Below are 13,734 nucleotides of genomic sequence, written 5' to 3'. Positions count from 1 at the left end.
TCATTCACTAGTGGTGCATGTTTTTACACAATTTTATATTTGAAACACATGTCATTCTTTTATCAATCACTAGCACTACACATATTTGTAATTTTTAAACACAACTTACCACTTCATTCAACATATACTAGTTAAGAAATACCAAAATACACTAAATCCTTATGGGCAAGTGGGTTATTTTTGCTCTAATGAGATTTTGGTCACATGATGGCTATATGTATGTTGCTATTGTATCCTTCATCACCACCAACACTACAATCACCAGTGTCTTTGAATAGGGGGTGTGGCCACATCACTTTCTCAGTTATGTGACAGTGGAGGAAGGTGCAGCGGGTGAGTAAGTCAGGGGGCCCTTGGGAGAGATGCTGTAGCTGATTTGCAAAAGGAGAAGAGCATGTCAACTTTGCAAAGTGAATTTTCCCTTTTTCAAGGTAAGTTTTACTTAGCTTAGGGAATATGGTGAGAATTCACTTTGTAAAGAATACCCAATCACATGCAAAAAAGAAAAAATAATTTTTGCTTGCACATGATTGGATAATGGAGATCGAACAGATTCACCTCATTCGCTTAGCTAAGTGAAAATTCACTTTGCAAAGAGAACATTCTCCACTCATTTAGTAAATTAGCCCCATTGTCACTTTACACTGCATGGGCGAGGTGACAGACTTGACTCAGCAATCTAGTGGTTAGTGGTAAAATGAGAAATAGGATTGGATTATCTCAGAGGATGAGGAAGCAATTTTGTTCCCTTAACTGTTTCGTAAAATGGATCTGCAGTAAATTTATTTTAAAGCTAATTCCCAGAAAGATTGTCAGCATTACGGTACAAGATTTACACTACTATCAACTTCTTTTGTTGTAAATCATTATTAGTTAATATCACCAGATTTATTCAATATGGTCTTGCCAAAATGAATACAATGTGTAGTAATCATAGGCAGATTTACATTTACATAGAAATAAAAGGCTGTGCTGTGGATGGGATCCAGTAGCCCTGGGTCGGTCAAAACTGACCTTATTAGAACGTACCCATACGGATGGTTAAATGCGGGAACCCTACGCAACCAGGCATGTAGTCAAAACACAAGGATGGAGAGAGGGAAAGAACCCTCTCTGGAAGGTTGCAAAAAGAGGAGCTCACAGGGATTGATTTGTGCGAAAAAAATATATAACCTTTATTAAAGAATTTGGCGCAAAACAAACAAGAAATTACAAATAATTATAGATAAATTCATGGATAAAAAATTACCAAGTTACAAAATGAAAACTCGGTAGCGAATAGCCGGCCCCTGGGGTCGGTGTGGGTTGTGCATGAAGTGCGGATGCACTAACCTCGCCTAGCACCTGTGGCACCTGCTGGGGTTCTGTCTTAGGAGCTTATGATGGGGAGAGAGTGACATATGAACGGCGTCATTTGCGTCACTGCTTCATCAACCCTGTGAGTAGGAGTGTCTTCTGCTCTGTGTCAAATTCATGTAAAAATGGTGTGTACCTTAGTGGCTCTCAATATGTATAGTGAATATAATAATGACCGGCAGAGGACAAAGACCTACTCTAGATATACAAGGACTGTCAATGCCCGGGTGATATTTAATGCACTATGTGCAACCAAATATAAATCAGAAATGTATATAGTATATCACATATAAATATACAGTAGGAAGGGTGGCCACCCGACAAGTAGAAAGTTGCTGGTACCCTGTGGTGATCTCAAGGACCGTTCAACACGTCCGTAAGGATAAGACAGGTCAGTCCAGCAAGATGGTGGGAGTGGTGTATGGACCACCAAAAGTTTATGAGGCACGGATGAGATCCCACTGGATCCACAGTATGTGGGGACGGTGAGGCGTGTGGGGGACTCCAATCGCAGCAAGTGGTGCACGGAGGGAGCAAACCAGTCCAGTATCTGGGGGGATATTACATTTACACTGTCAGAGCAGTTAATATCAGATTAAAAAATGATTGTTATAGCTTAATGCAGTTAGCACATTCTCATCTTCTAATTTTATAGAACAATATTATGTCATGATAATGAGGCTTGCAAAGCTGAAAATGCTTCTAAGTACTCCTGGTTGTCTGGCTCCAGTAGATGAGCTTTTTTGTAGTACTTCATTGCTGCGATGTCCTGTCCTCTTTGCTGGTGGATGTACCCAATCGCAGCATGTCCAATGGCATCCATTGAATTTTGGACAATCATGGTTTCAGCAAGGCTTTCCAGTTCTTTTATGGCAGTTTCTCTAAACCATGTTTGATTTTGTATTTTAATCACTTCCTTAAAATGTCTTACTGCTTCAGACTCAGATTTTCTAGAATATATTAAATATTTTGCCCAGTAGAAATGGAGCTCTTGTTTCTGTTCAAGGTCGATGTCATTCATGGTCAGAGTTTTGTCAAATTGATCTTTTGCCTTTTGGTGTTCATTAGCTTTCATGTATATATGAGCCAATAAAATGTGAGCTCCAACAGATCTCCTGTTTAGCTCGACAGCCTTTTCCGAGTGAAATATTGCATTTGTAATGGCTTCAGCGTTTTGCTGCCTATTGTAATGGGTGGGCTTTCTTATCAATTGTTTGTAACACTTGGCCAATTGATAATGAACAGTGCTAGAGGTAGGAATTAAATGGACTGCTCTCTTCAACATTACAATAGCTTCTTGTATCTGTCTATGTTTTCTGTAAAATGTAGCCACAGAATAAAGAACATATGGAGATTCTGGTTGTTCTTGTAGAGCTTGTTCTATTAACACAGCTCCTTGATCATAGTTCTCCATATCTAGATATTTCACCGCAAGGAGAACCTTCACCACTGTATCTCTGGGATTTAATTCTACAGCTCGTTTCAAGAGTGGAAAAGATCTGTTTTCTGTGTTGCTGCTGAAGCTGAAACCTTCTATTCTATACACAGTTATGGCATGGCCTGAATTCAATTCTGGATCTTCTGGGTCAAATTCTAGGGCTTTTTCAAAGCACTCGGCAGCCCGTTGATAGTATTTTCCTATAAAGGATAAGTAAGTCCAGCCTTGTTCACCATATATATCTAAAAGAAGAGTGTTTTTCTTTGGAGGAGACTCATATTGCTTTAAAATGGTCTCCACCTTTTTAGCATAGGTGAAACTCTTGATAAACTGGTTCTGGTGGTAGAAAACCCAGGCAAAGTTAGCATACATGACAGTTCTCTTAACATCTGCATCTTCTGATATACTGGACTCTTGGATCTGTGCCTCAGCTCTTTGGAGGTGGAGCATGGCTTCCTCATGGTCTCCTTTGAGATGCTTTAGGTAAGCCAGGAGGTTATACATTCTGTGTTTGGGTGCATCTCGCAAAAACACAATTTGTTCATTTATCCTTTCTTCCACATTATCAATGTCTACATCTTCTCCACGCAGGTTCCAAGTAAAATGGCACTGAAATTTCTGTAGACGATTCATTAAGGAATTCTTTAATATGTCACTAAAAATTTTGAAATAAAGAAAACCATGCATTAAAAAGAGTCTTGTGTCATTTAATGGAGGCATTTTCCAGGATTATAAATCTAGTGTGTATACATTGTAAACCAGTGTTCTGTGGAACCCTAGGTCTCTTCTTGAGTTTGCTAGGGGTCAAACAATTAAGAATTCCTGTCTGTTAGTAATCATTGACAATAATGATCTTTTTAGCTGTCTGTGAGGAGGTTAGTCTTCCTACTGATCAACAATGTAATAATTCACTTTTCAACAGCTTATTAAAGAGGTTGTAAACCTCAGACAAAAAAAAAAAAAACCTGAAAGACAAAGGCATAATGAGCTAGTATGCATCGCATACTATAGCTCATTATGAAATACTTACCTTAGAACGAAGCTCCCACAGTGCCACCTTCTCACCGGTGACACAACCGTCACATTCAGCCGTCTTACTTCCAGGGTCGCGTCCTCCAGCCATCTGATCGGCCAGAGCTGCGTTGACATCACTCTGGCGCATGTGCGCAGGAGCCGCCATTCACGGCACAGGGCTCTGAAGGAACGGCATGGGTGGCCATTACTTCAGAGTGCATGCGCCAGTGATGTCACTGGCTGCATGCATAACAAATATCACCTAAACTGTGCATGGCTTACCTATAGGTACAAGTTACAGAGGAAGCTTTACTTCCTCATTAAGGCTCCGTTCACATGTCAGCGTATGGATCTCGGGCAGAACCACCGCGGTTACGCCCGCGATCCGGAGATTATTGCAAATCGCGGGACGCCCGTGCGTTGCCCGTTGATTTGCAATAGACCCCCAAACGCTGAGCGATGTTGCCTCGATTTCCGCCTGCCGAATCGCGGTAACATCGCGCAAAAAAAAATTGCGCGACGTACAAGTACAAGAGCTTCTTTGGAGCGTAATGTGTCCCGCGATTTTTTTTGCGCGATGTTACCGCGATTCGGCAGGTGGAAATCGCGGCAACATCGCTCAGCGTTTGGGGGTCTATTGCAAATCAACGGGCAACGCACGGGCGTCCCGCGATTTGCAATAATCTCCGGATCGCGGGCGGAACCGCGGCGGTTCTGCCCGAGATCCATACGCTGACATGTGAACGGAGCCTAAAGTGATTGTTAAGGGAAAATGTTTATTAAAAAAAAAACAACAAACATGTCACACATACCTGCTCTATGCAGTGGTTTTGCATAAAGCAGCCCTGATCCTCCTCTTAAGTCCCCCTTCAGCACTCTGGGCCCCTACCCCTTGCCGAGTGCCCCCATAGCAAGTCGCTTGCTGTGGAGGCACTAATGCATGCTCGCTCCCGAACTGGCTCTCTGCCAGTGGTGGATCCAGGGGGGGCATCGGGTTAATTGCCCCCCCCTGAAAATATTACCCACTTATTACTCCAGAGACTCCAGTCCACCACACAATGCCGAGTTCCAAACTCCCTCCAGCAGGCCAGCAGCGCGGCAGAGCTGAAAGCTTCTCTTGTAGTCCCGCCGCCGCGCGGCGCCGCTGACCTATACAGCAGTCGCGGCCCGCAGTGTAAACAGTGAGTGCACTAGTTGCTATCGCTGACTGGCGTCTGGCAACCAGTGACGTCACCTGTCTTGAGGAGAGGAGGAGGAGGAGAGCGAGGCCCCAGCATCCACAGCGAGAGCCTCCTTCCTCCTACACGCACGCACGAGTGCTGGCTCCACCCACCTCCTCCCTCCAGCAGCTTCTGCAAGCCAGGCGGCCAGCACCGAGGAGAAGAATCTTCTCAGCAGTGTGACAGTGACTGTGACAGAGTGACTCTGAATAAAGTACAAAAGTGAGTACAATTTAATGTTTTACAAATCACATATTACATACAATGGAGTATTAAAGAAAAAAAAAAAAAAAAGTGCCCTTTGCCATCAATGTTAAAGCGGAGTTCCACCCATTTATTATGAAATGTACGTAATCCCCTTTAAAAATGATTTTACCAATGCAAACTATTTTTTTTTTGTAAGGAAATACTGTTTTTCTTCTTTATTCATCCGCACTTCCGGGTCCTGCTGCCTATAGGTGATTACGTCACTAGGCAATTCGCAAGGGCTCCTGGGATAGTGTCGTCATGTATCCCAGCAGCCCTTGCGAATCGCCTAGTGATGAAATCTTGCGTAATTTCCAGACCGGCACCAGCTGTTCTCAGGGATGTATTGCATTCAGTCCGCCGCGCCTCCTCTCAATGAGCGCGGACTGAAAGCATATAATGGGTGAAACTTCGCTTTAACCACTTAAGGAACAGGCCTATTTCTGTCACTTTACAAGTTAAAATCAGTATTTTTTGTTAGAAAATTACTCAGAACCCCCAAAACTTTTTTTTTTTTGCAGAGACTAAGGCCCCTTTCACACGGGCGATCCGATCCTCCTTTCAGTTTTTCAGGCAGACCGGATCGGATGCTCCATGCAACCCTATGGGGCAGCGGGTGTCAGCTGAGACATCTCCGCTGACACCCACTGCTATCCGATTCGATCCTGTCCGTGAAATCCGGACGGATGGAAACCCTATTTTCCATCCGTCTGGCGGATCCGATGAGAATGGACAGGCGGTCCCTTCTCATCCGATCTCCCCATAGAGGACAGCGGGGATCTAACAGCTCCATCTCAGCACACAGAGCGGAGACGGAGCTGTCATCCGCCTGCTCAGCGAGATCGGCAGATCGATCCCCCGCTGAGCAGAACGGACCTCTTTGGACAGTGCGCCCTGTGAAAGGACCCTCACTCTGAAGAATAAAATGCAGATTGTTGCAATTTTTTGTCACACCGTATTTGCGCAACGGTCTTACAAACGCAATTTTTTGGGCAAAAATACACTTATGTGAATTAAAAAAAAAGAGAAAACTGTAAAGTTAGCCCATTTTTTTTCTCTAATGTGAAAGATAATATAACGCAGAGTAAATAAATACCCAACATGTCATGCTTCAAAACTGCACACGCTCGCGGAATGGCAACAAACTTTTGGTACTTAAAAATCCCCATAGGCGTCGTTTTAAAAATTTCTACAGGTTACCAGTTTAGAGTTACAGAGGAGGTCTAGGGCTTCAATTATTGCTCTTGCTCTAACGATCGCGGCTATACCTCACATGTGTGGTTACATATGTGGACGCGACTTGCGTATGCGTTCGCTTCTACACGCAAGCTTAGAGGGACGGGGTGCTTAAATTATTTAATAAGGGGGATAAGAGTTGGAAATAACACACACTCTGGGTAGCGCCATTTCCAACTCTTATCCCCCTTATTATACTCTAACCCCTACTATTGTAGGGGTTGGTTGGTGGCTGCAACCCAAATTATTCTCAGAGGCTCAGGAGTTCATATCCATAGCACTGGTTTCTCTCTCTTTGCTTAAATTATTTATTTCTTATTTATTTTATTTTTTATTTTTACACTGTCTCTTTAAAAATGTTTTTTTTATCACTTTTATTCCTATTACAAGGATTGTAAACTGTTTTAAACAAGGTTATGTTAGGATCATACGTTAAAAAAAATTCTGTAAGCAACACCTTATTTTCTGGTAGTGCCCCTCCCGAGACTAGACTCTGGATCCGCCCCTGCTCTCTGCATCCATAAGACACAGAGCACTGCTCAGCCCTGCCCCCCACTGCCACCTCATTGGCTGTAATTGACAGTAGCAGGAGCCAATGGCTTCTGCTGCTGCATCTTGGCCAAACAGGAAGGAGAGACCCGGGAGAGCCTCGGGTCTCGTGCAAATCTCTTGATTGAGATCGGGCTTAGGTAAGTATCGGGGGGGGGGGGGCTGAGTGGGGGAGCTACACACTGAAGGTTTTTTCCTTCATGCATAGAATGCATGAAAGTAAAAAACCTTCAGCCTTTACAACCACTTTAAACCCAAAAGCAAACATTTATTATATTGCAGCTTACTAATTCTTAGATATGATGGCTGCATTCATTTTCTTTTTTAAGCTTTCTTCTATTTTTATCTGGTGATCCAGCCAGTAAGTCTGTTGTTTTTTTTTTTTTTAAGAACAAGCTCTCTTGCAGACTATCAGTTTACAGGTGTAGCACAATTCCCAGCCGTTTTGCTGGATATGGGTTCCCGCTAGCAACAGCAGCACATTTAAGCATGTTTCTCCAAATGTGAGCACTGAGACAATGACCAGTCCAGTATCTTTGGGTTTTTGTATTTATTTGGTAACTTGGATAGGAGAAGGGATGAGTGGGATACTCCTTTGGCTCAACTATGCCCAAATTGCTAGGGACAATTGGAAAATGCCAGTTGGCGCTTACTTCACGCTTGCTGGATACCGGTCAATGCCTAATAACACTGGTTAATGCTGGCCTGCTGCCTGTTAACCACTTGCCGACTGCCGTCAGTAGATTTACTGCGGCAGTCAGCCCCTCACAGGCAAAGCGCCGTAGGTCTACGTCGCTAGCCTGTGAGGCTCTGGAGAGCGAGCTCGCGCCACCGAATGCGCGCTTCTGCTCGGTCACGGACCCCCCCGCGCGTGTGCCCGGCGGACCCGATGTCCGCCGGGCACTCGCAATCGTCCGTGACACAGGGAGAAAGGCAGGCGGCTAATGTAAACAAAGCCGCCTGTCATTCTCCCCTGTGTAAAAATGGTGATCATACGGTTCTACTATGTAGAACCATTGATCATTGTTCTTACACAACTAGCCACAGCCAATCACAGTAAGAATCACACCCCTAGGGACACACTTAACCCCTTGCTCTCAAAAAAAGTTAACCCCTTCACTGCCAGTGTCATTTTTACAGTAACAGTGCATATGTATAGCACTGATTACTGCAGTAATGTCACTGGTAACCCCAAAAGTGTCAAAAATGTCAGTCAAGGGTCCAATCTGTCCGCCGCAATGTCGCAGTCCCGCAAAAAATATCGTAGATTGCCGCCATTACGCGTTAAAAAAAAAAACAACAAAAATGACAAAAATCTTTACCTTAGTTAGTAAACGCAATAAATTTTGCGCAAACCAATAAAAATACGATTTTTGTGATTTTTTTTTTACCAAAAATATGTAGCATAAAACAAATTGGCCTAAAATGTTAAAAAATTTTGATTTTTACATTTTTTTTTGGGGGGGGGGGGGGATTTCATATAAAAAATGTGAAAAATATTGTTATTTTTGCAAAATTGACGCTCTTTTTTTGTTTATAGCGCATGATCAAAAAATCGCACAGGTGATCAAATACCACTAAAAGAAAGCTCTGTTTGTGGGAAAAAAAAGGACGTCAAATTCGTTTAGGTACAGCATCGCACGACCGCGCAATTTTCCGTTAAAATCACACAGTGCCGAATCGCAAAATAGGCCCTGGTCAGGAAGGGAGTAAAATCATCCAGGGCTTAAGTGGTTAACGCTGAACTGACTTCTGACTGCTTTCCTGAATGAAGAAGTCCTCTTTAAACTCCCTTAAGCACTCCTTGCTGAGGTAGCTACATGTATGCTCTGCTGCACTGCTGAACACTTCAGGGCCCACACCGGTACCCCCTTTCTCTCTTATCCTCAGAGCTTAGACACTGGCACCCCCTTTTCTCTCTAATCCTTCTCTACAGGTTAGCTGGCTCCCAGATCCCTTTGACCTTCTGGAGTGGTCCCCTCTCCTAGGCAGACCCCTGGGCAGTTTCAAGTACTCACGACACTGTTTTTCCCCGAAGCTTCTGCCCAGCAGCTCCACTCAGTCCACAGCACTCTGGATCCCTCTCTGCAGCCCAGCTCAACCTTCGTCCTCTAGGCTGACTACCCAGGACACCTTCTCTAGCTCTGACAGGAGGAGAGACAGCCGTCACCCTCCTCCTGGGACTCTGCTTCCCACCAAAGACGCCCTGTCACATGCTCCCCTCAGACTTATAACTCATCCCAGGGTTCACTGCGGCAAACTCCGCCCACTGACACAGCTACAAGCCCTGGTGTGCTATTGGCTAGGTTTCCACCACTGTCCAATAAGAGCCCCCATTGGAGACAGTGAGGAGACTCCCCAGACTCAACAGGTCACACCTGGAAACATGTGACAGCCTAACTAAAAGATCAGCCCCCCCGATAAGCAGACAGGGCCACATATATGCTTTTCCCTAGCACCTACCTAGGAGGGTGCTACACAGGGATGAGACAAACCATTTAAAAATAGGTTTATAGTAGGTAAGGTTAAATAAAGACAATAGTCTATTCAGTTCAACCTGTGTAGATGTATGTGTGTCAGTGTCGATAGTTATTTCCCATATCCCTGTATGTTGTGTTCACTAAAATGAATGTCCAAGAGTATTTAAAAAATATCAATACTCCCCCCTGACACCACCAATTGTAGAAGAGAGTTCCACATCCTTATTGCCCTGACAGTGAAAAACCCCCTACACGGCTTAGGATTAAACCACGTCTCCTTCAATCCCATTGTGTGGCCCTGTGTCTTCTTCCACTCCCTGAGACTGAATAGTTTCCTACCTACTCTGGGATCACCCTTGAGATATTTGTATATTGCTTTCATATCTCCTCTCAAGCATCTCTTCTCCAGGGAGAATACATTTAGTACTTGTAGTTGTTCCTCATAATTGAAGTCCTCCAGTCCCCTTATTAATTATGTTGCCCTTCTCTGGACTCTCTCCAGCTCCAGCACATCCTTTCTGAGGACTGGTGACCAGAACTGGACAAAATACTCCAGATGTGGCCGAACCAGAATTTTATGAAGTGGCAGGATTGTCGTTTTATCCCTGGAGTAAATTCCCTTTTTTAATGCATGCTAATATTCTGCTGGCTTTGCTTTCTCCATCCTTGATTCCCCCAGAGGTTCTCCCTCTAGTGAGCAGTTTGTGTTTATATTTTTAGCCCCCAAGTGCATTACTTTACATATCTCAACAATAAACCTAATTTCCCATGTAGTTGACCACCTCATTATTTTATTCAGGACTTCCTATAAAATTCCTATATCCTGATGTGAAGTTATTGCCCTGCATATTTTTCTGTTGTCCGCAAAAACTGAGATGGAACTATGTATCACATCCTCTATATCCTTTATGGCAGGGTTGCTTACAATTATCAATTTTTTTTTTATTTGTTTTTGTATAACCTTTATTCCAAAAGGAAACACTTTGACTATAAAGTGTGAGCTGGAGTTTGACTTCAATTTGTTAGTGTATTTAAATCTGCTAGTACATTTAACCCTTTTACTGCCAGGTCTGTATGTCATGCAGGCCTGACGGGGGATTACAGCGGGAGTGAGTGTATATCTGACAAAGCTGACTGCTGGCTGTTAAATGTAATCAATCCGGCAAGTGGGCAGTCACCCAACCGCTTCTAACCCCCCCCCCCCCCGGTAACAGACCCACCGCCGCACAAGCACCCCTGCCATATATCTCACGCTCTGCTTGTCCATCTGCAGGCCAGCATGGCGGGTGCTGCCGGATAGAGAGGGGGGAGTCAAGCAGATATGCATGTGTTTTCCTCCCCTTCTTCTTGCTGACCCAGAAGCGACGTGTATGATATTACTTCCGGGTCCCCCTTTAACTTTCCCCGGCCATACTGGCCAGGAAAGAATCTAATGCAGTACGATCTGCACTGCATTGGATTCATTGGAGGGCTGGTGAGACATCAGAGGTCTTTTAGACCCCGAATATCCCATTAAAGAGAACCTGTAACCAAAAAAAAAAATCACATAAGGGATTTTTTTGTCCCCTATGTGAAATAAAATAAATAACAAAATAACAAAATAGTAAAAAAAACAAAAATAGTTATACTCAAACACATAAAATACCCCCCCCCCCCCAATTTGCACACGCTGGAGTGAGAACAATAATTTAAGCACCAAAGCTTCTTCATAGCTCTAAACTGATGACCCGTAGGGGCTTTCAAAGTGTCACCTATGGAAAATATGGGGGAAGTGTGTCTCCATTTTACAGTGGTTGTAAAATCAGAAGGTTTTTTTTTTCAAATTCTTTATTTATAAAAAAAAAAAACATCATACAGACAACAGCCACCAGTAGGAACACAGCAATCAAATGTATGAAAAGCATGAGATAGAATCAATCATGTTGTCGGAGATACACAATGAAACACAGTAAGGAAACATTAGCTGAAGTCTGCACATTGCACATTTTAAAGGCAAGGAATCTGGATCCCGTATAAAGAAACGGGAGGCAGATCTACCGATTTTAGGGGATATTAAGGGAAGGGAGGAGAAGAGTGAATAGGACCATAGAGTGGGGGAATAGAGCAGAAAGTGGGGATAGAGTCAGAGGGAGGAGGAGAGAAAAAAAAAAGGGGGAGTGCATCTGGGTATGAGCTTGGTCTAGAATCAGTGGGTTCAATCGCCTAGCAAGGCTTTACCCTCATCGGAGTAGATAAACATATCACAAAGTGCCCAGGTTTTCGTGTATTGTTCCCGTCAGAAGTTTTTTTTTTTATCTTGATGCTTTCGATGCATTAATTTAAAAAAAAAACTTATGCATGAGGCAGCCCCTCTCAGCTCCCCTAATACTTACCCAAGCCCCATCTTGATCCAGCGATGTGCATGAGAACCTCGGCTGCACGGGACTTTCTCTTGTGATTGTCTGAGACACAGCAGAGTATAAGTAAGCTTTGGAAAAGGGGATGGGGCGAGCCACGGCTCCATGTCTGAATGGACACACAGAGCAGCAACTTGGCTCGGGTGCCCCATAGCAAGCTGCTTGCTGTGGGGGCACTCAGCAGGAGGGAGGGGCCAGGAGTACCGGTGAGGGACCCAAGAAGAGGAGGTTCGGGGCTGCTCTGTGCTAAACCACTTCAGAGAAGATAAGTATGACATGTTGGTTATTTGTAAACAAAAAAAGGAAAAACAAGAATTTAAAATCACTTTAGGATTTGACATGTTGGGTATTGATTTACTCAGCACAACCTCATCTTTTCTATTTTACAAAAAAATTTAGTAAGTTATTGCGTTTGTGTACCCTAAAAGTAACCTTAGTGTATTTTTTACTGAAATGTCCTAGACCCTTGCATTAGTATTATGTAACATACAAAATTAGAACTACCACAATTTTATTTTCTTTGGTGTCTGCTTTCAGAAAATATACTATATTACCAAAAGTATTGGTACACCTGCCTTTACACGCACATGAACTTTAATGGCATCCCAGTCTTAGTCTGTAGGATTGGCCCACCCTTTGCAGATATAACAGCTTTAACTCTTCTGGGAAGTCTGTCCAAAAGGTTTAGGAGTGTGTCTATAGGAATGTTTGACCATTCTTCCAGAAGCGCATTTGTGAGGTCAGGCACTGATGTTGGAGAAAAGGATTGGCTCGCAGTCTGCGCTCTAATTCATCCCAAAGGTTTTCTTGTCGGGTTGAGGTCAGGACTCTGTGTAGGACAGTCAATTTCCCCCCACCCCAAACTCGCTCATTCATCTAAAGGTGGACGTGGTCAGTCCTCAGGCCGAGCATCATTTTCCCCTGTTCAGTTATTTTGCCTGTGCTATCCAGCCGCAGCATGCAGAGGAGGTGGTGGACTGGCTCACTAAACCATCCTTATGCTCCTCATCCTCTGTCATCCAGTGCGCAATCCACTTCAGCTTCCAGAGTGGCTTATTCTGCCTCCTTGTCCACAGCTATTCCTGCCATAGCCCCAGCATTAGGTATGAAAGAGTCAGCTGAGTTATTTGAACACAGCATTAGCCACTTGCTCCTTGATGATGCACAGCCATTACTTGATACAGATGTTGGTTCTGAGGTTGAGGAAGGTAGGAACATGAGCCTACAGAGAAGGGAGAACACTGTTACAAAAATTGGCAGTCATGTTCTCCCAGCTGCAGTGTATTGCCAAGTTGTCCAGTCCTAATTTGAACGGAGGGGACGATGATGAAGTCACTGACACGACTTTGGTGCAGAATAGAGCAGAGGAGGAAAGTGAGGGTGAGGCACAACCCCAACGAGGCAGCCATCATGGAAGAGTAGAGCAGCCACCATAATCAACCAGATTGTGGAGCTGTTCTCTCCCAGCCCACTTCCCACAGCTCAGCTGTCTGGGCTTTTTTTTAGCAGATGTGCAGCCGATCGCACTGTTGCAATTTGCAAACTTTGCCTCAAACACACCAAGCACGGCACAAACACCAGCCATTTGGGTACCACATGCTTGACAAGGCATTTAACCTCCCACCACTCAGCCAGTTGGCAAGAGCACCAGAGATCTCCACAAAAGGGAGACAATTCTGTTCATCCTCACCTTTCAGGTCTATCCCCACTATATCTCATGACCTCTCAGCAGCGATGATGGTATAGTGAAGGGTGGCCCAGGTCCTTGCGTCACATCTGCCAGTAGAACACCACCAGCT

The 13,734-nt window shown here is 44.1% G+C and overlaps 1 protein-coding gene and 1 long non-coding RNA gene across 2 annotated transcripts in view; one reads left to right on the top strand and one right to left on the bottom strand.

Moving 5' to 3' along the window:
- Positions 1 to 13,734, top strand: part of LOC309563237 — a 566,624-nt gene that overhangs the window by 83,962 nt on the left and 468,928 nt on the right. The window lies entirely within an intron of this gene.
- The window catches only part of LOC309563232 (interferon-induced protein with tetratricopeptide repeats 5-like), a 29,692-nt gene continuing 17,923 nt past the window's right edge, over positions 1,966 to 13,734 (bottom strand). The window contains exon 2 of the mRNA XM_082267616.1: positions 1,966 to 3,449. Within this exon, the coding sequence (XP_082123742.1) occupies positions 2,024 to 3,449 (1,426 nt within the window). The 3' untranslated portion in view covers positions 1,966 to 2,023. The remainder of the gene's footprint in view (positions 3,450 to 13,734) is intronic.

Source organism: Pelophylax lessonae (assembly GCF_965119305.1).
Source record: "Pelophylax lessonae genome assembly, chromosome: 9".
Lineage (NCBI taxonomy): Eukaryota > Metazoa > Chordata > Amphibia > Anura > Ranidae > Pelophylax > Pelophylax lessonae.
Note: the sequence above shows the minus strand (reverse complement) of the source record. Positions and strands in the feature narration are given on the sequence as shown.